This window comes from Lutzomyia longipalpis, chromosome 3 (assembly GCF_024334085.1).
Source record: "Lutzomyia longipalpis isolate SR_M1_2022 chromosome 3, ASM2433408v1".
Lineage (NCBI taxonomy): Eukaryota > Metazoa > Arthropoda > Insecta > Diptera > Psychodidae > Lutzomyia > Lutzomyia longipalpis.
Window position 1 is genome coordinate 7,936,872 of NC_074709.1, and position 27,903 is coordinate 7,964,774.

A 27,903-nucleotide genomic window follows, 5' to 3' on the forward strand; every position below is an offset into this window, starting at 1 on the left:
CAGTGCTGTTGCCATGCTTCGTGGCGCGGACTGTTGCTTGTCGCAATGAGTGGCGCAATGTTGGCGCGGGAACACACTATTCAGTTGGTGTGAAGCACTTGAACGAATAGATTCACATTGCCTCTTGTCCCACGGAGAACTTCTTTCACATTTCCTACTGTTTCTCCTCTTTTTTTTTCACTCACTCTCAAATACACATTTTTTGTTGTTGTCTCAAACCAAACCAAAGAAATAGAAAAGAGCTAGGAAGACGAGAGAGTCCATAAGAAGATCGATTGAAAAGTGCCGGAGCGCATAAGATTTTTTTTTTCATTCGTGGTTGTTTTCTCACAAATTTCGTTAGTCCCGGGAGTGGAGTGATGATTGGACAGAATAAGCAACTAAATGGTGGTTATTTGGACAAGTGACAACATTTGGATTATTTACTGAAGAAATTTGCAATTTCAAACATTCACACCGACAGCTGATAAGGTATTTTCAATTAACACAACTGAATTTCTTATCCATCCCACCTTTTACATCATTCGCGCACTCGCGGAAATGTCACGCGCCCTATCACCGATCAAAAATCAATTTACTTCGCAATCAACCAGCAAAAAAAACTCACCCATCAGGCTGTTCAGTGGGGCAACTCCCTTTTCGTGGCTCGTTTTTTTTTTGACTGAAACTGCGGGATGTTCTCCACACATCAGATAAACCACACAGTCACCGTGATTCTTTTTTTTCTCATTACTCATTATAACTGTGTTCAAAATTAACCGACTGTCTTAAGATGAATTGGAGAAACTTTGTGAAATTTTGGGGAAAAATAAATAAATTTCTGAAATTTTGGAAATGGATTCAAATTGGCTTAGCTTGTTCATAAAAATGTATTGTAACAGCGTAGTTTAATTAGAGGTATCTATATCTACCTTGATACCTGAAGAGATCTGTGTTACTTTCATTAGTATAATGAGTAGTAGCGGGCATTCGTGATGCTAAATAACACGAGGGCCATGATCTTCAGGGCCCGTATTATGTAACTCTCCGAGTGCTGGGTGGCTGTACTGTTCTTATGGGTCTCCCAGCACTCGGAGAGTTACATAATACGGGCCCAGATTTGAAGAAAGTATCCTCTATTAAAAAAAAATCGTTTCTTCAGTTTTTTTTTTAAAAATATCTTTAGAAGAAATATTGTTCTCCATAAAATAATATTATTTTATATTCACTTTTAATTTATATTGGATTGTTTAAGAGATGTCTGAAATTTTCGGTTTTTCAGGGGCATTGTTAAGAAGATATCGGCTTAAGTACTACTCCCATTTATCCTCAAATAAATCATTAATTCATTAATACGCAAAATTCATTAATATCTAAGTAAAAAAATTATTAAAAGAAACTTAATAAAATATTAATAAATTTTAACCCTTTCACATCCATTGGGTAATACATCGACCCAAATGTAAAACATAATATTTCCTAGAAATTAAATGAATTTAATTGCTTCTTCTATCTAATTCTTTCTTTTTGTTTGTTGTCTTAGACATTTCTGGACCTCAAAATGAGGACTTCAGAACCTGCAAAACTTATGTATTAACCCACGTAAAAGTGTCCAAAGAAGACGTTTCAGGATATCTTTTCTCTGGATGCTCTCAGAGAACATTTATTGCCCAAAACGTCTTATTTGGTATCTCCTAACAAATATTTAACGTATTTCTAAGTTGAAAAACCAATTTAATAAATTTTAGCTCAAGAATAATTAGTTTAACGTATGATCCAATAAACGTTAAAGGGTTAATGGAAAAAGCTCCTAATCATGAAATGTTATGAAATTTTAGAACTTTTCATTAAACTTTCATAATTTCAAAGCTCTTCCATCCCTAATGGGACCCCTTCCTATCAAAACAACAAAAAAAGCGCAATTCAAAAAGCCTCTTGCGAGAGGCGAAATTCGCGAAGGTAGAATGTGTGTCAATTGGAGGTAAAATAGTCGAGGAGGTAGGGAGAGGAAAAAAAAGAGTTCGCCACATGGTGCAAAAAGTCAAAAATCAGAATGAATAGCGATATTTTTGCCCCCAATGCACAGCCCGTGGATTATCGCGCGGCGCGTGTTTTTGTCCTCGGGGCTGCACCACCCGAAACGGTCCGAAAAAGATGACCAAAAGTACCCAGAAATGGGCTTTTAATGCGTCATGCTGAGAGTATAGAAAATGTAATTGAGCTAAAAACTCGGCGGTTTTTTATTTTCACGAAAAAATATTAAAGTGGCGCGGAGAGAGAAAAAATTACATAAATTGTGCGTTCTGGCGAATACATAGCTATATAAATTTTCTCTGGTGTGATTTTTTTTTAATTACTCCACTGCAGTATGTTCAATTTTTAATATCACTTTTATCGCACCAGGCACTTGGGTCTGTTGTTAATTTGCATTGCACAATTGCATGGAATCTCTTTTCCTATTCCATTTGATTGGCAAATATACTAAAGTTTTCTCTTACTTTGTGCTGGTGGGAAATGGTGTCAAGTATCTGTATGACTTAGAACTCTCGTCTTTCGTCCACTTTTCACCCATAAAATAAACCATTATCGATTGAGGCTCAAAGAGCCATTGCGATAGCCGAAAAGCCAATTCACATCAATATTTATAGAAAAAAATCATACCACTCAGAATTATCGGCCTTATGATGTCATTTGCAAATGGAATGCGTCATTTTTCTATCGAAAATTTGAATTTCAATTTGTTCTTCTTTCACGAAAAAAAAGTACCGCAGGTGGAATGAGCCCCATATTGTCTCTCATACAACTCACAGCGTATATTCCTCTTCCTATAATAAGAATCAAGAGTTTAGATTAATTTTCGTGCGCACGGGAGAGTGAAATTTTTGTCTTCTAATTAAATATTAATTTAATGAAAAAATATATATCTCCCCTGTACAGGTAGATTCCCGAAAAAAAATCTTGTGTGGCCCAATAAGTTATGCATTGTTGAAAGGAAAAATAAAAATTCTTTTCTCCTTCAATTTCCCTCCGAAGTATGTTGTTTTTCAACCACCCAAAAAGGCACATAGATAATCAGTAACTTGTTTCTATCTCCTCTAAACTCTTTTCACATGGAATGCATCATATTTGAATACAATGTCGTGCGGAGAAAGGAAACAAATACTTCAAGAAATGTCTAAAGGGGCTGATACAAAGCAAAACTCCATCTAAAATAAATGCTTTCCTTCTGAAAAGAATGGATAAGAAAAAAAGTGAAAGAAAATTAATTCTTTTCACGTGCATCGATTTGTTGTAGTAGCGTCCGCGAGTTTTTGTGTTGCATAGAATAAACATAGAGATACTTTTCTTCATTTTTTTTTCCTATCCTGTCCCATCCTAAATACCTCAGTGAGGAGATTGGAAGATGTTGGTTGTGGAACAAACCAATTAAACATTAAAATTTATGATCATCTTCTTGGGCGTCAATTTGAGAATTTGCCGTGGATGCGTCTTTGGGACGTTTAAATGTGTGTACACTGTGAAAAATCGTCGTGCTAATTGGTTAAATTTATTTTTTTTAGCCTTCCCACGCAATGTACCATTTTTTGGAGAATTAAATACAATATTAAATTAAAGTTTTGTAGCAAGAGTTGTGTAAAGGAATTGACCTGAAAGTGTAATTTTTAGCTTTTTCCGTAAAGAAAACTCAAAATTGAGTAAATGTTTTTGTAGGAGTATTTATTTTCCTTCCGGGGGCGTCAATATAGTAGATTCGGGTTTAAAAGAAACATTTTGTTTGGTTACTGTGCGTTTGGCTCCATAGAGAAGGAGAAGAAGGAAAATTTGAGAAAAATCTAATAAAAACTTTCCCTGCCGATGTAAAATGCCAAGAGAAGCAAAGGAGATTGTTGACAAGGGTTCAAATAATTGACAAACTTACCACTGAGGAAGGCGTGGTTAAAGCCGAAAGCTTTGAGAAAAGATTTAGTTTCTTTTAAACCCGCATCCAATAGACGTCCCCGGAAGGAGAATAATACTCCTACAAAAACATTTGTGAAGTTTCCGTCAAGAATTTATAAATCAAAATTGAGTATTTTTTTAATTTTCCAGCGATGATTTGATTAATTTTTTAAATTCATTTTTCGATGGATCGTAAATAATTGTTTAAGAAAATAAAAAGACGGATTTTCGGTCGTTTTTAGACTATTTTTTTTTATTTCCTGCCGACGTTTCGGACTGTATGAGTCCTTCCTCAGGACACCAAATCAAATCAAATCAAATCAAATGACGAGGTTAATGTTAATGAAGAAAATGATACCTACTTTCTCTGCAATTTCGCAAGAATTCTTATAACGAAAAAACTTACCAACATTGCAAAAAAAAATTAACCAATTCTTTTCCAAACTGTTTCTTACAGTGCAAAAAGAATGGTGAGCGCATGAATTACAATTGACGGCCACGATTAGATTGTTCTTGATTTTGGTCTTATCGCCCGAGATAGCGATCTTGATGAAGTCTGAAATTTGCAAATATAATTTATTGCGCACGCTCATCTTGACAATTTGACAATTGCGACAATTTTTGCATAATTTGTAGCCCCACAAATTATAACAAAACTGTCCGCAAGAAGATTTTTCTCGTGAAGAAAAGAAAAAACTTCTCTTCCCAGACACACGAGCTTTATATTATTACCCATCGTGTTGTCGATTAAGACAACCACAGGTATGGGAATTAAAATTGAAGAGTTATTGGAATTTCATCGGGACAGGTTGTTTGGAGTAGTTGGAGGGAAAAAAATGCAGTGAAGTTGTTTTAAATGGGAGAAGAAGTGAAAACATGAAAGTAAAATGAGTATCATTGAAAATATTTCTCTCTATATGGGAGCTTTGTATATAGTGTTGAGCATGAAGGGGATTCCTCGTTATCATTTGCATAATAGCTCAAAATACTAATTTGTGCTTAGCTTCCAATGCAGTGTGTTGTAGTATTTAGCATAATGCTATGCTGCTGCCAGAACAAATCTCTTGAGATCATTTTTCATTGGATTCTTGAGAGTTTTTCACCTCAACTCTGAAGGTTATTTTTCTGGTTGTTGTTTCGATTTATTCATTTTCAATGCTCATTCAGTTGAACTTGTTGGGTGCTTCCGAAGAGAATTTCTTCGTTGTCATACATGTCGGTATACAGAAAATTAATTTTTCAGCATAAACTTCTCTTTAAGGTTGAGAATTTATTGGTCAACACTATAAAAGATGTCCATTATGGCACAGGTTTTAAAATTTTACGATATACCTCACAATTAAATTCCACACAATTATTACTATGATAAATAATAAACATAGCGCTTCTTAATTAAGCCCTCACTTATGGGCACAATAACAAGCACTGCATTCACATGGCTCACATACGTACACTGCAATTTTTCTCTAATGCTTAATTCCTGTATGATGGCCCTTTTGGTGAGATTTCTTTTTGTGAAATTTTCCACTTTTGTTCACATTCCTCAAATGCCGGCATGAATGGTGGAGAATTAAAGGCGAGATACAAATGTACAGGAGAATTGCCATTTTGTGTGAAATAATTAAGTTGACTGCCCCATAAATAGCAGGTATTTAATTTCAGATAGCTCTTTAAATATTTATATTTTTAGCCAAGAAAAAATGGATAAAATGTATTTCTTTCCATTTGTGGAAAAATCAATATTTAATCAATGATAGCGAGTTGCGTCTTTGCGATCATTGCAGACAACACTGGGTTCCTTCGCCTCTTTCTGAGCTATATCTCAGAGCATGTGATATCAACAAGGGGTTGATCATTGTACCAAATAAAACCCTAAAATCCTCATTTTCTTGCTCATTTTGTGATTCAATTTTTTTGTAAAAGTATTCAGTTGAAATAAATTTAAAGAAAAAACCTAAAGATGGATGAGAATCAGTAAGAAAAACCGGAGGTGTGAACAAAACTACTAATTTCCCAGATTATGTATAATTTTTCAGTAGAAAAACAAATCTCGGATGTTTATCTACAACTCCTCATAAATTAATTTGAAAATAATTATGGTTTTCCCAAGACAAGAGAATTGTAATTAGTTTGTGATCTTCAAGTGTTGATTACTTATTTATTGGATTGGTTACTGCAACATTAGCTTGAGTTCCAATTTAAATCTTTAACTATGGTTTAGCCGGCATCGAATTAGGGTCAATTTCAAAAGGAATTTCTACACTATTACTTTTTTTTAATTAAATATTTTGATTAGGGTTTTTTGAAAATAATTATTAGGATCTTAGCTTGTTTTAGTTAACAAGCTGAAAAGATATCTGAAACGTTTTTAATTAAAAATTGAAAATGGAGGCTCCTGGTGGAACTAGGCGTCTCCTTCTTGCCTTATTCTAAGATTGATAAAAATTTAGTAAAGAAAGATTACAAAACCGTTTATTTAGAACCGTTCAAACCTAGTTCAGATAACCAAATCCGGAAGTGTCTAATAAAGTTAAACGTTTTTAGGATTTTGAGGATTTAACTGGACATCATAGCAAATTGATTTAAATATCATCAAAGAATAAAATCTATTTCATTTAACTCAAATTCGTGGAAAGAAAACTTGAAAGGACGTTACGTTTTCTTTTCTACATAAAATTAAAGTCAAAGTTTGAGGTTGAAATTATTGAATTCTTAAAATATTAAATTGGCATTTTCTGATATCTTTTACAATATTTGATTAACTGAAAAAATAATTTAGAAATGTTTTATATTTATCAAAAAAAATATGCCACTTTTCTAAAAATAATAAATTTTGAGGATTAATTTTTTTATCAAAAAAATACTGGTTAGAAAAACTAATAAAAGAAATTAAATTACATAATTTAAAAAAAAAAAAATATTTCTGCCTATAACGAAAATGAGTCATTAGACGGAATTAGATTTCTGGGTTTTTGTCAGCAATTTTTGATTGTTAATTTAAAAAAAATATGGTGGCGCCGGGTTAAACCAGGCGATATATTAGAAACAATTCAGCTGTGTTTGGGCAGTTATTTTAGATTGAGTCAAAGTTTTTAGAGACTTTCTTAACTAAAATCATACAAAGGTCCTCCATGGCAAATTCGTGGCAACTTCTTTTCCTTACCTACAACAATATCAATATGTACCTACGAAATTTCGCGCCCTCTTGCCTTATGTTGTTTTTTTTGTACCTCATGATGGAGTATTTTGCTTGTGCATGAGTAGCGCGCTAGTCCCTTATCAGATGGTCATAGTTTTGTGTTACATCAACGCGCACCCCATAAATTCTAATCATTGCTTGGCATGGCGCTTGTGTGTGAGCAACTGTGTAAAGTTCTCTGTTGAAATAATGATAAGACGCACAGCAATTGAATGTATGATATTCTGCGTTTCAAAGTGAAATGCCTTGTGGCAGCAGCATTAGGTCGCGGCTATAGTGGTGACAGGGTCTAAGTTGGAATTGCTTCATTTTATATTTATATGTGTCTACAAAATTCCGCCAAAGGAAAAAGCGTTTTCGCAGTGAAAATCTCATTCATTGGGCTGACTGAAGTTGTAAAGAGAGAGAGGATGTCGATGGCTCATGCATGTGGTTCAGTCACTCCTGATTCACCCCACTTTTCCATTTTGTGAATTCACCACGAAAAGCTGAATGATAAGATTAGGCACGGGCGAAAGAAGTATTTTATACGTACGATCGGTGCGACGTTGGCGAAAGTCAGCAGTGTTCGTGCGAGTGCTGAAGAAGTTGTGTGGCGATCGAGTGCAAAAAAAAACTTTTCTTCTCTCAACTGAGAAATTTTGTTCTTTTTGGATTTTTTTTAAAATACTTTTTGGGAGCAAGGAGGATTACACGAAGAGTGCCTACGTGGAGGGTTAAGATAAATTGAAGAAGTAGTGTGACTCGGAAATTCCTTCTCTTTCCGCTAATAGTTTTTTTTTTGGAGTAATTCAGCGGACTGGAGAGACAATTAAAGAGGTAACACACAGCACTGAATACGGTCTTTTCATCGCTTAATTATAAGTCTCCGCAGGTGTAGTTCAAGTTAATGTCAAAGTTTGATTTCATCAATCACAAAATGAGCGTTATTACATACAGATTTCATGAAGGTTTTCCCAGAAAAGCAATTTTCTCATGAGATCTCACAAAATATTAGTTTCTCATTCGTGTGTCACGGACTACCTATTTTATTCATCCCTTTCGCGTCCACATAACGAACTATTGAGGCGTCACAAGAGATGGCCCATCAAGGAAAATTCAAAAATTTTCCTTATCAACGCTCAATGCGCGCGGTAATGGCGATAAGAACAGCCCCAAAAAAGTGGAGGAAGGATTGATTGATGAGTGAGACAAAAAGTACACGAATTCGACAGTGATGTAATCACCTTCTGATAAAAATAACATTTTTTTTTCGCTGCGACAAATGAGCAGCACCTCTTGCACCGCGCACCGTGCAAGATTGCCATAGAAATGTTGAAAAAAAACCCATCCTAGCCGTTTTCTCTGCAGATCTTGTTTGCGCGCGCGAGAACCTCCCACGCGTCAATCTCTGCAATGTCTCACACCAAGCTTCTTTCACCCGATTCGCATTTCTTAGCCATCTCCTCCGTGTAGAGAGCCGGTGAATCAACAGTTGGTCGGAGGTACCGCTCAAAATTCTATTTCATTTTCACATCATACACTGCGTGGGAGGATTATTGGTGCACATGGATTGGCATAAAAATTGCAAAAAATTCATGCAGTTGCCAAGAGAAAATCTTATCGAATAATAAAAGGGGTTTTAAGCTAACTTGGGAGTCGTCCATCCACAAAATCTCTATTGAAGCTCATTTACACGATAACATTGGTGGGGTGAGATTAAAAGAAATCAGGTGAAGAAGATTTGCAGAGACCTTGAATGGCCTTCACGAAATTTCATTAAAATATCTCGTGGGTTAGACTTACAATGTCGTTTCCGTATCACTTAATGGAATTGCTTAATGTGTTTTCTTATTTGACTTTATATTTCACAAAAGATAAAGAAGAAAGTCCCAAAGAGAGATTCATTCGATTCATTCTTAAAATTATTTTCGTATTTTATACATAGAAGAGAATCTTACAGCTGGTGCAGAATTCTTAAGTAATTGGCGCCTCTTTTGATAGCCACACACTGGAAATACCGCGAACACTAAAGACTTGCAAATAAAAAAAAACCTTTAGATAACCTCTATGATTCTATTTTTCAATCGTCAGTGCCTGATATCAGCTCATCTTCAAAATGTGAAGCATCCACTTAACAAAGTGGAGTAGATAATGTTTTTTCCCCCTTTGGAATTGAATGGTTGATGGTTTACGAGAAATGTGATATTTAAGGTGTTTTAAATTAAAGGAATTCTTAATTCTTAAATCTTTAATTTTTAAAAAATCTTTTAATTAAAAAAAATATTTTAGCGCTTTAGAATAAAAAAAATCTTTTCCAGGGTAAGCAATATTTCAGCATGTGCTAGCATATTTTTCTTAATGAACCAGTTAGTCTACGTAACGATTAGTTTAATGATGAATTAAAATTATTGTTTAACTCATCAAGTTTTTCTTTGCTTTTTTAAAATTATTATAAAATTCTTTAACGACATAGGTACTATCCATCATTTCTTAAAAGTTTTTTTTTAAGTAACTTGAGCAGAATTTTTAAAAAAAATGTGTTTAATTATAACAAAACGTTTTCTTTAATTAAAAGTCAAATAGATATATGATTAACAGAATAGTTCTAGAAATTCTTAAGTGAAATTTCGTAATTTCGGTTGAGAATTGAATTTTCTAGACCCCTTTTTTTTAAATCAGACTTGACAAAAATTAAAAAAAAAAATCCCGGGCATATTTGGGTTAATTTTAGATGAATGACCATTGAATAAATCATTTACAGAACTAACTAGAAAATTTTTTAAAAAGTAGAGAAAAATTATCAAGTAAAACATTTTTGCAGAAATTCTTTGGATTTATCAGTATACCTAGGTAATAATTTTTAGGATTAAAACATTAAATTTTTGAGAATCTTAAAAAGAGGTAATTAATGATTTTTGAATTTTTTTAACGACATAACTAGTAAAATCACATTTGTGAAGAAAAACCTGACTTATGATTTTTTTTCTTATGAAGTTTCTTTTCCAATTTCTTAATCTATTTTTTATTTATTTTCTATTAAGAAAGAATAAAACGTACCTATCTTAATTGTCCCACAAATAAGAAAGTATTTCATACACCGATGAATAAACTCCTTTCCATAGAAAGACTTCAAGAGAAATAATATGTTATCAAAGATCTTCAAAGGTAGAAGGCAAAATTCATAGAAAAAAAAATGATAAACAAATATTTGCTCATAGTCTGCGTCATGAAAGCATAAATTCTTGTTCGTAAAGTAATCTCACACCGGGTGTGTGTGGAATTATTTCGCTGCCTGTTTTGGTAGAGTGCTATCACCGCCGTGTGAGTGCGTCACTTTTCAAGTGAACTTGGTACTGATCTCACCTACATTTCTGGCCAGTAGGCACGCCATCCGGTTTAATAGAGGCTCCTCAGTAAGCGGCCGGCGACTGCAGGCTAACTAATCATCCATTTTCGCATTAGATTTGCGATCGTCTGAAAAATATATATGGGAAAGCTATAGGCTATTTCTTTCTCTCTTTCATATACATTTTATTTTGATTAAACACGGAAATCGCATGGAAATTACTCCACTTAATTGCCAATACGTCTGGGTATGATGGCATGGATGTGAATTTCTCACCGAAGCATGAATACTGCAATCGTGTGACGATGCAGGCAATCATTTGGCGTATTTTCACGTGCGCGCGATCGCCGGTAAGAGGCATTGACAATGACACATAAAACCAGCCGGGCCAATCTTGTGATCATCGCGATCATGGGATGGAGAAAGATTACCCCGAAAATTCAATTGAATTGACCTCGAAAGATTCACATTGAGAAATTCTCTCATACAAGCATCGCGGACAATTTATTTTGCGCCACATTGTCACCACTTTGCATCTCCTCTGCATCCCAAATTGCTTGTTGGGGATTCGCAGAAGGAATGGCAGAAGGCAAGAAAAAAATTTATTCGTGTATTTTGCGGTGTTAAAAGCAACCACGAAGGCCCAAGAAAATGTCTATTTTTGTTCACAATTCATTCGCGACAATTTCTTAACGAGGTGAGAGTGCTAAGGCGATTTTTTTCTACACCGTATGTGGAGTAAAGAAGAGGAAAAAAAATGAAATTTCTTGTGTAAATAACTCCAGGGGCCCATAAGACGCTAATTACTTTACATAATCCACATAATTGATCATCGCAATGATCCCGTGTGCGATGGGGAGATAATTCTGAAATTGCTCATGTGATACGAAGAAAAAAAATTGCAAAAGAGCATGGAAAAATGGTGGAAAAGTTTGTTTATTCACCAAATTCCACATAATATTAGGTGGTACATATTCCTGTGAAAGAAATCTCGCACGAGGGAACCATATTCTGTGTGTGGGGCAATATTGCGTAAAGGCGCTATCAGATGGCTTGATAAGAACATTTACCTGGACGCGCGGTGTGAATTGAATTTGGGACGCGCAAAAGAGTTGTTCCGAACCATGAAAATATACTTTAATATGCAGATTTTATTGTAAATTCACGAGAGATGTGTATTTGTTTATTAGCACTTGCGGAAGGTGCGAATAAAGTTAACTTTGTGAAAAAATATACCCTGTTTGTATCGAAAACATTATTATCTCTTCGCGTGGAATTGGAGAGAAAATTTAGCAAAAAGAATCTCAAAGAATACAGAATTTTGTATTTTTTAGGTGATTTTTTTTATTAAGGTTCGTAATGTTGGGAAATTTTGGCTGAAACTAATGTTGGCTTTTTCTTTATCAATTCACGATATTTTTTTTAAACTTGGAAGAGCAAATAATTTAGATTAAATTCAGGAAAATCTCATGTTTCACGTTTGCGGGTTATCGTATGATACAATGGACGTGAAAGGGTTAACCTTTGTAACTTTTCTTATTAGAATATTTGTAGCAAAATTCAAAAGATTTACAAAAAAATAATTTTTCCGTTTAAATTTGAATTATTTGAAAGCAACTTTTTCGGTTTTACCTTGTCCACCTTTTACCCCACTCTCCCGTACATAGCCCTGTAAATGAAATAAAAAAATTATCAGTAGGTAATGAAATAAAGTATAGACGTTACATGCGCGCACATTAATATTAGGTGACCTTCCACATTGCAAGTTCAAGACCCATAACTCCCAGTTTAATCAACAACTTCACACCCATAGGCTATTGAAATTTAAATTAAAGAAAATACAACAAAACTCCTAATGATTTTTTTCCCACATTAATTTCCCCTTTAAAGAAGCAAAACGGCCGTTTCGGAAAAGTCTTGCATAGTGGAAGTGTTTTGCAAAAAAATAACAATTTCACTCTCTTACCAATCATGGTATGAATCATACGATTTTTCTTTCCCAACACGTCTTGGTTGTTTTTTTTTCTTGCTGCAAAAACATTCTTCTCATTGTACAAGCCTCAAATGAACTGCAATCCACACTTTAATTAATGTTACAAGCATGATGGAAAGTCACTGAGTCGCGCGCGCGCGCATTCTGACCAACAATTGCAACCTCGCCGGTGGTCATCCGTTATATTCTGTAGACACTCCGTCTATAAGTGTTGGGCTGGATGGCATGATGTAATTACCACTTAAAGAAATTACATACAATATGATCACCTGACCGAAGAGAGAAAAGTCTTTTGGTGCTAGATTTTGGTGGGGAGCAATCTCGCGGATACTTTGACTGATCATACGATTGTGCCGCAAGACGTACAAGTACCAGAAAAAAATTATATTGTACGACATTGTGGTTTGTTGGGGAGAAAATAAGAAATGATTGCAGATGAATTTAATGAGAAAAAAAATGTTACAATGAGAGGGAAGAAGAAAAAAAATTTGCAATCAAATGAAACATTGTTTAGTTCACCTCTTTGGCCACATACAGCCTGTTCCCAGCTGGTCCCAGCTGTCATACTCCTAACTCTTCCATTTATCACACGACCTCCTCTGCGTGGCTCTGTCTACTGCAAAAGTCGCGAATTGTGATTATTTTTGGCAACATTCGCCAAATCATTGAAGAGTGAAAGTTGCCTCTTCTTAACTTTTTTTTTTATTCCTTCCTGTGTTAGCCACACATTCCTTCCGCCCAAGCGGCTAAATCAATTTCTAACGATCTTTATTTTTTTTCACATTGCTCTCTGCCCCTGTCCAAGATCAAATGCGCGCGAAATTTCACTTTGGCAAAAGATCGTGTCATCCCGCGCGTCTGGCAGTAAAGCACGCTGTAAATTTGAATAATTGTGTAATCGCTTTAAATGCGTTTTTCATTAAAGAATCCTCATGTTCAATGTCTAGAGCACCTCACTTAATTATATAAATTAGCCGCCTCCTCTTGACACGGTGCCAAATCAAAAATCTACCAGCCACGGGCGCCGCAACATTGCACGCCTCGGGAATTATTTTAGCGCTGATTAAGTTATTGTTATAAAAATGTGATAAATTTTTTTTCTCTCTTCTCCATCATCATCAGCGCAGAGACATTTTCAAGCACTTTGCATGATCATTTTCTTCTCCATATTCCATGGAAAACTGAGCTCTGCATTAAACACTTAACTCACCTTTCAGGTATAATCGCTATCTGTCTGTGAGCTCCATTTGAGCACGATAACACTTTATCATTCTTACCTATACAGAAATTACTGCACTTTTTCATACACTTTGTAATCAACACAATCGACACATATCTCTTTCTCCGCACATCACACGTTTCGCATGGAAATAAATTTCATTTTAACGATCCCTATCGGCGTAAAAAAAATGGCGAAAATTGGCAAAAGTTCGAGACTTTTAAGGTGATTTAAGGCACATCGCAAAAAGCGACACTACATTAACCCAATTTTTTTTAAAGTAACAATCGACACGGCAGAAGACGCCAGAGGTGCAATAAATTCAATTTTACTTGACTTTTCTTTCTTACAAAAGAAAAAAACATTTTTCTGTATCATTAATATCTGTTGTCTCTGAAAAAAATTGAAGAAAATTATTGTCCTTTTACTTTTCTTTAGATTTTAACTGTCAAGGAGTTTATTTAATCGTATTTGAATTAAGAATTCATTTAAGAAACTTATCAGAAGATCTAAAGTAATTCACAAAAGAATCAAACAGACTGACTTTTTAAAAACATAAAAATTGGATAATATATTTTTTTCTGCATTTTAGTCCTTAAGACATAGTTGTAGAAGCTTATGTTGTCTCAAGAAGTTATGGAGCTTTACAAGTTCTCTAATTTTAATCCCATTTTAATAAAAACGGTTAAGCAGAACAGAGGATAAATGGCTCTATAAAATTCTTGAAGCATCAGAAACCTCTTAGGACAATTTTTAACGGCTAAAAATTAAATTTTCGAAAGACAAGAAAACAGAGGTTGAAATTCTTAATAATAATCTTCTTAATAATTTCTCAAGTTTTCTTAAGCGAAAATTTAGACTTCTTAAGAATTTATAAAGTTTTCATAAAAAATTTAGGTTTTCTTCAATTTTCTTAAGAGAAACTTAAAATTTTTCAAGTCAGGCTGAATCAGACTTAATATATTTTTTCGAAGATTTTTACAAATCTTGATGTCCGAAGGTGATCAGGGAAAATCTTAGAAAATTATGCATTTAGCGCGATTCAGCCTGTCTTGAGATATTTTAAGTTTCGATTAAGAAAACTAAAAACAATCTTTAAGAAATTTTAAGAAAATTGAAAAAAAAACCTTTGAAATTTTAAAACTGCCTGAGTAGTGAATTTTTCATAAAATCGACTTCAAAATTTTATTTAAAAAAAAAACAGATAAGGAATGTTACGTGTTCTTAAGTAAATGTTCTAAATAAAAAATGTGGTAGACCAACTAATTTTTGTGTTTTTACTTTACTTTTTGCTGCTTTCATTTTCATTTCTCTGAGAATTCTTTAAAGAGGTCAAGTACTGTGAAAAATAGAAGATTTTACCACGTATAATCTTTCTGGAATTTAGGTTCTTTACCAAGTCGGTACAACCTTAGAAATTCTATAAGATTCTTCGCTAATTAAACGTTTAAAGTATTCAACATGGTCAATGAAATGCTTTTCAATTTGATTTATTGTCAAAGCTCAAATGTAAGATGCAATTTATGGTATCGTGGGGTAAATATCAGCATATTTTATGGGTCAGAAATAAACCTAGTTTGAAGAAAGATTTTTTTTTCTAGTTTAAAGAATAAAAGAATCATTCACATTCACCGCAAACTATAAAATGCGGCAATTTTCTATCGTCTTTAATCGTTTTAATTTCCATCTGGTTGGGGGATTTAGCAATAATCTTCATAAGTAATGGGTACAGAGAAGTGTGCTTAAAAATCATACAACTTGTCTCACATAGTGCAAATTTGAGTGGTCAAGTGTGACCATGTGCCATCGAGAGTGTCTCAGTTAAATTAGCAAAGTCACGATGGTATGGTAATTTCCTTTCTGCACTGGTGAGGCATTCAATTAATCCCACATCCAGCACAATTTCTGCTCTTGTGCTAATTTCTGCACGGCAGAATTGACCGCATTTTATGAAATCCGTCCGTGCATATAAGAACAATAAATTATCAGCTTCAAGTGAATGATCGTAATATATCCACGCGAGAGATATACTCTCCTCTGTATGCTTTAGAGCATCATGCCTAATGACAAAATAACATTTATAGAAGCATCGTGGCACTCATCTTTTAAGTATCATCTTCGCAACGACTTTTTGCATTTTATTATGAATGAGGTTTTCTTTCAAAATGGGGTATTTTAGTAAGAAGCTTTTTTCACTATCGTCGCTTAATGCGCGCAGAGATATCTCTGTCCCGGGTTGATAAGGCGAATGATGCTCTATTACCCGGAGGTTATCCACATTTTGACACGGGATGCTCTTATGCTAAAAAATTCATAAATAGAGTGTTGAAAATTTGCCATTTTCCACACACAATTGAGGTCTTCTGTTAATTAAATCTTCAACACAAATTATCCCCTCAAACAGTGTCCAAAAAATTCATTTTAATTTGCACTCATGTGCAAAAGTCGCGATAACTCCCATTTGGACGCGTGCAATGAAGAGTTGTGAAAAAAGGAATTTTTTTTGCTATTATTCCACTGAGAGACCCATAATTGGCATAATAAGGAAAATAAAAGCAATGCATCACCCCCAATGACGCTGTAGGTCAATCTTTTCATCTTTTCGACGTGTGCGAGCTCCCCCAATGAGCTTCAAGATGGAAACAATTGATTTATTAGCCGGAAAAGTTCTAATTTATCATGGAGAGAGAGATGAGGAATATGGGGCTTCACCAGAGTGGCTGCCACTCTAAAAATCTCCACAATCCACAGCCACTATTTTTCGCTAAATTACCTTCTATTTATAAACTCCCGTTGAGCATATTGAATTCATTCCAAAATGCCTTGTAAGAGAAATCTTCTCCAGGGGAGAAGAAAATCACATTTAGGTTGCCTTTCTCCGAAATTTATCGCCAAATAAGTGGAACTCTCGTGACTAAAATTAAATTAAATGAAAAGGAAAAAAAATCCCATTAAAAGGAAACTTTGCTCCCTTTGCTCGTTGGTGCATTTGTTTTTCATTCTGAGTCTGATGGATTTCCTGTTTTTTTCGAATTTAATCGATAGACTTATTTATTATGTCTGCGCCAACGGTCTCGACGCTTTCCGCGCCATTTTGCTTTCGGCAACCTTCGGAAGGACATCGTGTTCAATTCGTTATTTTGCTGACTAAGTTCTGTCTAATTAACTACTGTCAAAAATAAAGCAATGGCGTCCTTGCCTAATTTCCTCTAAATTATATATAGGTCATTACTGGCCATAACCGTCACTACCTGTATTTACCCACAATTGAACCGAAAAAAAATCCCAAAATATCGTAATTTGTTGAGAAGAATTCCCCGAAAAAACTCTAAATCACAGCAATATCTCACGCGATCTTGAAGTATCACCAAAAGAGGTAATCTTCTTAGAGGAGTTTGTATATAATGCAATATAACTGAAGAAAAAAAAATAATTTCGACGTATTTAGTGTTATTTATCGTGAAATAAACCTCGTGGTATGTTATATAATTTTATGTCGTATTGTTTATTAAATTGCAGACGAAATCTCAATGGTAATTTCTGTTATTTAAATTTGGGTCTTTTAAGCTACACGCAATTTCAAGGTTGGATGTATCTGCGATGAAGACAATCCAGCGCGGGGTTTCCATCTTTTTCTCCCATGCCCGAAAATTACCTTGCAATGTGTGACAAAAGGCCAAGACAAATCGATATGGGCCCATTGCATTGTGCTAAGAGATTTTTAATGGGAAATGAGGGCTTTTTTTGAAAAGTAGTTTAGGCATTATTGGATTATTGAAGAATATTTAATTTTCCGCTAGAGGAATAAATTGTGGGTGGAGCCGCCTAGTGGAAATTTTCAAATTATATTACTTCTATAGGATTCTTAGTATTTCAATCATTGACCCTAATTCTGCGACCGAGAAATCCTTAAATTTTCAACGATTTCGAGGATTTCTTGGTTGCCAAAGAGGATCCATCATTTTTTTTTCATTTCGATTTCGCCACTAGAGGTCCAAAAACAACACAGCCGCCATCTAGTGTCAAATTCATATTATGAAAAATTCAACAGATTTTCTTAAGAGATTTAATTCAGCACAACCTTCTATATGCGGCTGACGTGGCTGATAAGGCAGAGCAAAAAGGAAATCATTTTGGGGGCTCAAAACTTATCAAAATACTGAACTTGAACTTTGTCACTCACGAGTTGCGATGAACGCGAAATCAATAGAATCACCATAATGATTTACTGCTGATTTTGAATTTTTCTCAATGAACCAATTACTTTTTACTTAATTGACATCATTGTGGAACTTTAATCCCACACAGGGTGATCATTCCAGCTCTGGGGCAGTTGATCGATCTGGGTGATCGTGCCTATTTTATTATTATTCACAAAAATCTCACGCTTATCAGCAGGACTTTGATTTATCAGTTTAAATGGTGATTTTACTTACATGGAGGTTATCGGCACGTAAAAATAACTTTTAGAAATCCAAAACATATGACTTGGAAGATCGCAAATGCAAAAAAAAGCTTCAAAGCTTCGTCGCGGCGCCATTGAAAACATTTTTTCTTATATATAGACTTCCAGAAAGCTCGCTGTTTAAAATATGCCGGAAGTATTTTGTCTTGTTTTGTGTCTCGTAGTTTTTTTTTTGCTAAAAAACGTTTTCTTAGAGATAATAAATTCTATATCATTTACAGCGGCTTTTTCGACCGATTTTGTGTTGTTTTCGAAGATTCGAAGCTAATCGGTGGCAAATCGGGAGACCTAAATAAAGAAGATTAGTAATTTATTTTGTAATTATCACAGTGTGACACCTTCTTTAGTCATTGAACTTTTTACGACACATCCAAATAAAATGTCGTTGAGGGATAAAATTTCAACACAAACGCCTCTCCTTTATTTAGCCATGATTCAGCGCTAGTTCCTCGAAAGATGAAAGAGAGGCTATCGCGTCTGTATCGTCTGTATGTTTAACTTTAATAATGATAAACGCATTATCAATTTCACGCAGTTTAATCGTCAAACATGCCTGAAAAATAAAACTCTAAGCTTAAAAAAATTAAAAGCCCTCATTCATTGCAACGATCTTGATCAATATTTATCGAGAGGGTCGTTTGAATTTATATGAAATTTTTTCGATTCCTCAACATGAATTTTTTGGGTGCGGAAAACCTTCACAGATGATCGGGAAAATGTTTTAAAATCCGCAAAATTGCTGCGGGATACAATCGCTCACAAGATCATGCGTACATCAGGGGTAAAAAAAGTCACAGAGATTGCTCAGCATTTATAATGTTGTATGTAATAAAATTAAATACCTGTTGTTTAGCGTCATTCATCAGATTGGTCGTCATTTTGAAATTCGCCAGGGGATTACCGTCCAATCAAACAAACAAACAAAAAAACAACCCAAAACAGACCTTAAGCTCAACAGGAGGGGGATTTGAGATTAATTCTGCTAGCGAGTGAAGCTCATAAAACATAATCCGCTCAAGTTCTGTAAACAGAATCACAAATTTGCCATGCAATCATCAACCTTCATATAACTTTGAACACGTGCCAAAGACATCATGACGCCCCATCGCAATGAAAAGTGACTGAGAATAAGTCCAAAAATCTCCATAAAATGCCTCCAAAAGAATTTCCGCAAATTCGCAGAAATTCACTTTCACCCAACTCATGATTCATGCAATGATCTCTGCCTCCCAGTTTCCAGTTGTTGTTGTTGTTGGTGACACTAAAAATAGTTTGTGGTCGTTACATATATAAGATTAGATTAGAAGTAGGGAGAGAAATCTGGAAGAAATATTTTACATTTATAGTGGTATTCACTCCTCCCCATCTTCCAAACGAAATGAGAAACCACGATGCGCTTGATTGATATGCCAATGACGTTGTTAGTGGACTTTTCTGGGATTTTCCCGTTGATTTTCTCCAACTGCATCACACAACAAGGTCTCTCAAAAGTCAATGGATGAGAAAACGAAGTTGTGTCAAATTAGTGGATGTTTGTAAATAAATTTGTCGTCTCTGTGCCTCTTTTTATCCATCATTTACTCTGGAAATTATGTTATTGGAAAATTTAAATGAATGCCGGCGGGAAAAGGAATTTTCGAAAAGAAACATCTAGCTTGACATCAGATGTGATTTTGACGGAAAAAGAATGGTCCCCATCACTTATCCTGTCAACAAGTTTATGTTACAAATTGGAAGGAAATAGTGAAAGGAAAATGGCAACGATGCTGCCTTTAAACTTGCAATTAAATTGAAATTAAATGAAACTAATTAATTGTTGTAATTTCAATATAAATTACATAAAAGGGTAGCTAGGTGATGCTAGAAGAATTATAAAATGGCGTCGTAACGAGTTAAGGACGCCAAGGACGTCACCTTAACAAGTATCCAAAAAAATAGATGAAATAAAAGTAAATTAATAAGAAAATTAAATATTCATGACCGAGAAAAATTCATTAAACAAAAATTGGGCAAAGTTTCCCCTAAATCTTATTTTTAACAAATTAAAAATTAATTAGTAAATAAAAAAAAATGATTCTCGAGACTTTTTAATGCACATTTATGCATTTCCTGGGAAGTTTTGCCATAAAACCGCTATAATGAGACTGAAAAAGACAATTAAAAATGTACTGGTAAGCTGACCAAGCTTACGGGAGCTGTGTTTCTTTCAGTGTACCAATTTTGTGAGAGCAAACTATAACGCGAATTAATTTAAATACGCGCAAAGTCGGGAAAAGTTGAAAAGTCATACCCTAAGAAATCTTTAGAAGGCCATATCTCGAGAACGGATCCATAGATTTTCATAAATTTTTTTTTGTTTGAAAGGTCTTGAAGTCAGCTATAACATATCGAAAAATGAAAAAAATTTATGTCGCCATTTTCGAAAAATTCGAGTTCGAAATTTTCGAAAACTTTGTTTTTGACTTTAGCGCCTCTTGCGGTCATTTCTCGAAGTTGCAATGTTCTAGACATTTGTAGGGTTTCTCGAAACCTTTCATTTGCGCTTGAGTTGATAAAGATCGAACTTGTAGAACCCGAGATATGACATGCCAACTTTGGAAGGCTATATCTCGAGAACGGATCCATAGATTTTCTTCATTTTTGGCATGAAGCTAGATAATATGGTCAGCTACAACATATCAAAAAATGAAAAAAAAATTATGTCGTCGTTTTCGAGATATTCATCGAAAACTCATCGAAAATTTTGTTTTTGATTTTTGGCCCCCTAGCGGTCACTTTTGAAACTTCGGGTGTTCTAGAGAGTTGTAGGGTTTGTTAAGATCTTTCATTTGACCCCGGGTTGATCAAAATCGGTCAAGCCGTTTTCGAGTTATGGTCGGTTTTCGATGAAAAATTGTGGCGGCCATATTGACTAAACGGCTTGACCGATTTTCGAAAATGAGGTATCGTTGGAAAGCTCTTGATGGCCCCTACAACATATAAAAATTTCAGATTTTTGGCTATTACAGGGGCTGAGATATAGCGAAAACAAAATTTTGAGGTTATTCAAAATGGCGGACGAGGGGGTGGGGGGGTGGATTTGACCTCATAATCGGATGTCTTCCAGTCGATATTTAAACTTTGCCGTTTACCGCAAGTCTCTATCTATCACCGTTCTCTCGCAATTTAGTGTTATACTACGGACGGCCGGCCGGAAAATTTTTTTTTTGGCGCATACGTTTTTTGGAATGTGGGGACCCTAATTCGTGCTCATACCAAGTTTGAGCCCGATCTGACGACTTTCGATTTTGCTCGGTACACAAAAGCTGTGTCTGAAAGAAACACAGCTAAAATCTTATCAACTCCTTTCATTCAACTGCAAGAAATTATTTTATTAAGCCAGATAAACTAAAGAATTATTTTTGTTTTATACAAAATATGATTAAAAATTGTCTAAAAAAAGAAATTCTCTAGCAATATTCCTGAAGTCTTACACAAGAATTTCTAAACTCTTCCTTTATCTGAATTCGTTCAAGTTTTGTAGAAAAAATGTTTTTTTTTTCTAAATTCTTAAGCACATAAAACAACAAAATTCTTTAAAGTCAAATTTAAGTTCTTTGGCTTAAGTAGTTTAAATTTTAAGCCTGCAGACCTGATTTTTTTTAGGTCAGGCTGTACCGGACTTGAGTAACAGTTTTGGATGATTTTTAGTAATTTTTATGTACAAAAAAGGTCAGACAGGTAAAAATCTAAAAATGCATTTAGCTCAGATTTAGCCTGATCTAGCCTTAAAACATTAAAAGCCAGGATTGAAAAAAACTTGAGTTTTACCTAAAAAAAACTAAATGCCTAAAATACTTTAGTCTGTCTTAACAAAATTAAAGTTCAGCCTAAAAAACTTAATCATGGTCTAAGAAGTCTAAGAAAACATTAGCTAGGTTTAAGAAACTTAACAAAATAAAATTTTTTTTAAGAATTCATACGATTTTTTAAATTCTTAAAGAATAAAGATTTTTTCAAAAATGAAAACAATTTTTCCTAAACATTTTCACCTTTTCTTCCATTGCATTAAAAATCAATTTCTTAACCGATTTTGAGAAGCATTTATCTCGACGTGCTCGAAGATTATGAACCATATTCCTATCTTTTAACACAGGAGTATGGTTCATAATCTTCGGGAGCGTCGATCTGATTTTTGAAAAGAGAATCAATGTCGATATTAAGTAAAATAATATTATTATATTAATATTTACAAAACGAGATCATTAGAATTTAATTAATGTTTTTAAAAAGAATGAAATTCATAAATTTGTTTATATATCGATTTATTTTTGTGAAAATATTTTATTAAAAAGAAAATTTCCAAAGAAATCAAAAAAAATATTAAAATCTTTTCTCCAAATAAAAAAAATTATAGATTCTGGATTTAGGTCATTTCCCCCCATTACCGTGTAAGCTATAAAAATTCAATTAATGCAAAATCGTCTGCAAATAAACGCCAGCTAATCTGCTGTCCAATCATTCCAGAAGTCTGTCTGGAAAATTCTTATTTTCCTTAATTGAATTTCCTCTGCAAAATAAAAGAACGGAAATAGATTTTCCGTGTACTTTCACTTTCTGCTCTGGAAACTTCTCGTATTGTCTGGATTATTTAATTCAAATGAGTTGAAAAAAAAACTTTTATCGTATCATCAGCTAAAATGCCTTTTGTACATTGCTCCGAAAACTCTCCCATAAACAAATAATACGTACTTCTACATGATTTTGTCCCGCAGCCACTCTTGTGGGCAAATTGAAAAAAATCGAATTCTCGCACAGTGAAAAATTCTCAGCTCAAGTGCAACATGTGCATACAATTAGACTGTTTACTATGGTGGAGTGTAAATAAAATATTTTTATTACAAATGAATAGCATGGTTCTGTTTCTTTTGCCCAGAATCTGAATGTATTTGGGGAGAAAATTAACGTGAGACTTTTTCTTCACTTCACTCCTTTTGCATTTGGTTAGCTAAATTGTACAAGACGTATGTGAGATGTTTAAGAAAAGAATCATTAAGTTCAAGTACTTCTCACAGGCTGCTAAAAGAGATTTTTATCTAATGGTCACCCTCACAATGCAATCAAATAAAATGGAAATTTCTGAGCAATTATACTGTTGGCATAAATTCAATTTTCTTGCTCTTTTAACGCTCTCTCTCTCTGAAATTCCCCATTTTAATGGTCATTTAATTCACACAGTTCGATTTATATTGGATGTGTTTCTGTCATTTCAGAGTGTTTTATTGATGCGATTCTCTGTTGAGATTTTCCATTGTTTATGACGAAAAGTTGCGAGCTTTTGGCTTTTTTTCAATTCCTTCTTAAGAAAAAAAAAGAAATATGAAAGATAAACCGGCTAGAGATGAATTAATGCAAAATAAAAAGTTACGCCGAAAGTGAGACGCGAAAAAAATTAATGTCTACCATTAATAATATAGCAACTATTTTGTTAAGACAAGAAAAAATTTGCAAAATGAAATGGAAAATGTGAAAAGATTTATGTGGACAGATCGCGATAAGGGCAAAAAAACCGGCATTGATTATGTAAAAAAAAGCTCTGCTAGACAACCAACTAAAAATACGAGCTATAATGTACCTACATAATACCTGAAATATGACCCAAATTAAATTATAATTTTCATTGCAATAAAATTCTGCAAAAAGATGTAAAAGTTTCACTTTCAGCGCAGGAAAGTTTTTTTTTATTTAAACAACAAGGTTGGAGATTATTGTTCATAAAGCTTTTTGACGCAATAATCTTTTTTCTTGGAAATTATCGTCTCCCAGGTGCTATTAAGAGACGAACTTTGTTTAATCAGTTGATTCTCTATATTTACTTATAAACATATGAGTATTATTTTCTTGAATTAATGCACAATGTGCTTAGTAACGATGAAGAGCTTTGAATTTGTTCACAAGTGGCGGTGAATATGAATAATGTTTATTCTTTAAAAATCAAAAATATTTAGCTCAATGGATTTTTTAATAATAAAGTGGCGGTTAAAAATATTTTCCCCGCCAGAGGGCCTGTAGCTGTTTAGGAAGACACCTAGCGGTTAAATTAAACAAGGATGAAAAGGACGTAATTAAAGCTTTCTAACTATTTATTGATAAAATATAATGAAAAATTCACCAAAAAAGCAACAAAATGACCAAAACACTTCAAATTTCATTAACAAACATTACCAAATCATTTAAACTTGATCCAAGAAAGGTCACATTCACTCGGAAGCATAGAATTCTCCTCTTTCAGGCACCATGAATAAAATTACAAGCAATTTACCGTCACAACGCTACTCTTGTGTCTTACAATAAATGTAAAAGAGCATGACCAAAAATGTGTTTAGCTCCCACCTAATTTCATCAATTTGCAACGCATATTGACCTTCTCAATGTTCTCAATCAACCTCTCATGCAATTTGCTTCTTCATGCCTCAATGAAGGACAAAGTCTTCTTTCTTCGTGTTAATTTACTATTGATTTGTTATTTTTTTTGCCGCCAAAATGTTACATTTTCCCCACATTCAGTTAATCATTAAAATTCACCACTTTTTCTATTTCTTTTCGAATGCGCGCCAAATTCAAATTTTATCTTCTTTTATTGCAGAGTCACCCGTAAGATGTTGCTCCCATCGGCAGGATTGGCCACATTCGGTTTCCTGCTTCTCTCACTCGCCACACCTTCAGTCACCGCAAATCCAACATGCCCCGCTGGGTGCACGTGCATCCTATCACCAAATTCAGCCACAACATTCAGTCATGTTAGGTGCCAAAATGCCGATCATATTGCCGAGGTTGGCCCCATCTCTGTTGAGACGCTCGACTTGTCCAATGCTGGCATTGTACGACTCACAAATCACCTGGAGAATCTGCAGAATCTGACGCACTTGGACCTGTCCAATAATCGCCTCTCAGAAGCCAATCGTCTCAATAAGAAGATTCGTGAACTCAATTTGAGCTACAATCGCATCACATCGGGGAAATTGGGGAAACTTCCGTTGCGTGTTCAAGTACTAAATCTCACCCACAATGAGATCACGTACCTCCCGATGACACTGATGAAGCTGAGGGACCTGAAGCAGATTGAATTGGCGGGAAATCGCATCAACTGCACGTGCGAAACGCTGCAGGTGCGCAATTGGCTGCAACAGCGGCACGTGTGGTCAGATCGTCCAGTTAAGTGCCATTCCCCAATCAGATTCAAGGGTATGCCATGGCTGCAGGTGAAGCAGGCGGATGTTTGCGATGATGACAGAGAGAGGAATATCTGGGGTGATGCCAATGATGACAACGAACTCATGATGGGTGATGCTCCTGCATCAAGTGGAGACTCTGAGTACGATGACAATGAAGATAACATCGAAGATGACTTTATTCCCTTCAAGGAGGCCGCAGTTGATGATGATGCTGATGATGGATCAGGAGATGCAGATGCTGTCAAAGCAGACAGAACACTGAAGCTATCAAGTGCAACGGATGGAGCTATTGTTGAGGGATCTGGCTTTGGGGGGCGTGCGGTGAACGTTGAAGAAGCATCAGAGTCGCCTGAAGATGATGACGAAGAGTACGATGATGATGGATCTGGAAGTGGGGCCATACCCCTCCCACCACTAATTCCCCTTGAGAAAGCCATTGATTTGGACACAAACTCCTTTGAACCACCAACAAGTGATGATGATGACAATGCTTCACCACTTCCAGAACCCGATGAAGAGGTCACACGTCCCCCACTTCCAGATCTTGGGATTTTTGGTGGTCACGATGTGCAGAAAGAGGATGAAGTTACACCGTCAGCTGAAATTGTTCCCGTTGTCATGGCAGGTGTTGAAGGTGCACCCAAGGAATCAAGTGCAGATGCAGCTGCGTCTAAGGAGGAATCCGTTATTCCGTCGAAGAGTGAAAGTGGAACACCAAGCCAGGAAATCAGGATAGCTGAACAAACCCCGGAGCAGGCAGAAGAGAATCGTGCAACTGTTATCCTCCTCGTTGTTGTGGGTGTTGCCCTAGTTGGGCTTGTTGCCTTCATAATTGTCAAGAAGAAGAAGAAGCGTGGACGACGCAATAGGGCTGATGCTGAGAATCCACGTGGTGAGGAGATGTTGGATATGGATAAGAAACTCCTGGGGAAACCCATTCAGAAGAATGGAAACCCCGAAAGTGCTCCACTTATGCCCAATAGAGATAAATCCGACTATGCTAAACCCGTAAATGGGGATAAAGTTGATGTTGTGAATCCCATTGATTCATACCAGAAACCCCCACCGCCGAAGAAGGTGGAAGAACCCGTGCAGAAGCAGGAGAACGTACCGATGAATCAAGAGCCAACGGCTCCTCCGGCAGAAGATGAGAAAAATCCCCGGAGAAGTTTGTATGACAACGATGGCGCTGTTCCCGGGTTGAATAATAACGACACAGGGGCAAGAGATCACAATGAAGCTCCTGCAGGAGAACCCCTAACTAATGGGCTGGATCATGCACCACCGCACTTGCACAACGGACAACCAGCTGATGTGCACAATGGACCTAGTAGTGTGGCTGATGGTACAGAACCCGATGCTGCGAATAAGTACGTCCCCAAGAGTCCTGCCCTGGCACGATACAGCCCGGTGTACAGTCCGGAAACGGGGAGGGTTAAGATTAAACTCACGGAAACCCCCAAGCCCAAAACTCCCCTCCTTGTTACGCGAAGTAGATCAAATGCCGGGGATATCATCACGACGCCCTACACCAGTCCAATCAGAGGTCAGCAGCAGACCTAACTGCAACATAGCAGTTCGGGAAGGCATCATCCTTGAAGGATCCATCAGCATGAGTTCTTTTCTGTTAGTCTTCGAAGTCGCTTTAGTCAGATATATATATAATTTTGTCAAAATGTGGGAGTTTGCTGAGAAGGGGGGGTATCCGTTCAAATTGAAGGGATCCCTACTTCCGAGAAAGAGAGAGAGAGAGAAGGAGAAAAATCATATTTCCGTGTTCAGGACCTCTTATTTGTGAGTGCCAAAATGAGAAGAAAAAAAAAAGGATTTAATTCCCTTTTTCCTGCAAAATGTTACACCAGCATAGAGAAAAAACTGATCAAAGAGTGATATTTAGGTAAATAGCAGATGTGCATCATTTTTCAACATAAATTCATCAGAAAAAGGAAAAAAAAACGTTTAGGGAATATTCTACGACGTCTCCGAGACGTCGCTGCGACCACACAAAGATGAGGGGAAATTTACTTTGCCTCCTTCCGGGCTGGGAATTTGAGTTTTAAACTAAATTAAGCATATTTTAGCACACTTTGGGGCTTTTACTACGCCATCTCATTGAAACTTAACTTCCCAGCCTGAGGTGGGAGGGCTTCATTAGAATAAAGAATAAAGAAAAAAATTAACGGCATTGAATTTAAAAAAAAAAAGTGCGAGAATCGAGCAAAATTTTACTTAGCCTGTAAAAAAAAAGAGTTTAGATTAAAAAAGAAGGAAAAAGTAAGAATGATAAAGTCATTTTATAATTAATCTAGAATGATAAAAAAAACCATCTTTGTACATAAAAATTCTTTTCCTGTGTGTGTAATAAATTTTCAGAGCTGAAAATGTAATTAAACTGAGAGAGAGAAAAAAGTTTCTTTTGGGAGTTTTTTTTTAAGAAAGAAATTTAATATCATTTCAACACGATAAAATGGTTTACATTTTATTTCTGTTAATTTATTGTGATTATTCTTCAAATTGTATACAAAACTATTTAAAATAAAAAATAATAAAATATCATAAAAAATTTA

General features: G+C 35.2%; 1 protein-coding gene across 2 annotated transcripts; it reads left to right on the top strand.

The window, feature by feature from the left end:
* Positions 1 to 44: 44 nt before the first annotated feature.
* Positions 45 to 27,903, top strand: LOC129791837 (protein windpipe). Of its 2 annotated transcripts, none has more exons than XM_055830404.1 (2): positions 45 to 471; positions 24,748 to 27,903. In XM_055830404.1, exon 2 carries the CDS (start codon positions 24,761 to 24,763, stop codon positions 26,897 to 26,899), a length of 2,139 nt encoding a protein of 712 aa, XP_055686379.1. In that variant the 5' UTR covers positions 45 to 471; positions 24,748 to 24,760; the 3' UTR covers positions 26,900 to 27,903. The 2 variants fall into 2 exon arrangements, with proteins under 2 accessions (XP_055686379.1, XP_055686377.1); XM_055830402.1 differs by lacking the exon at positions 45 to 471 and adding an exon at positions 7,274 to 7,936.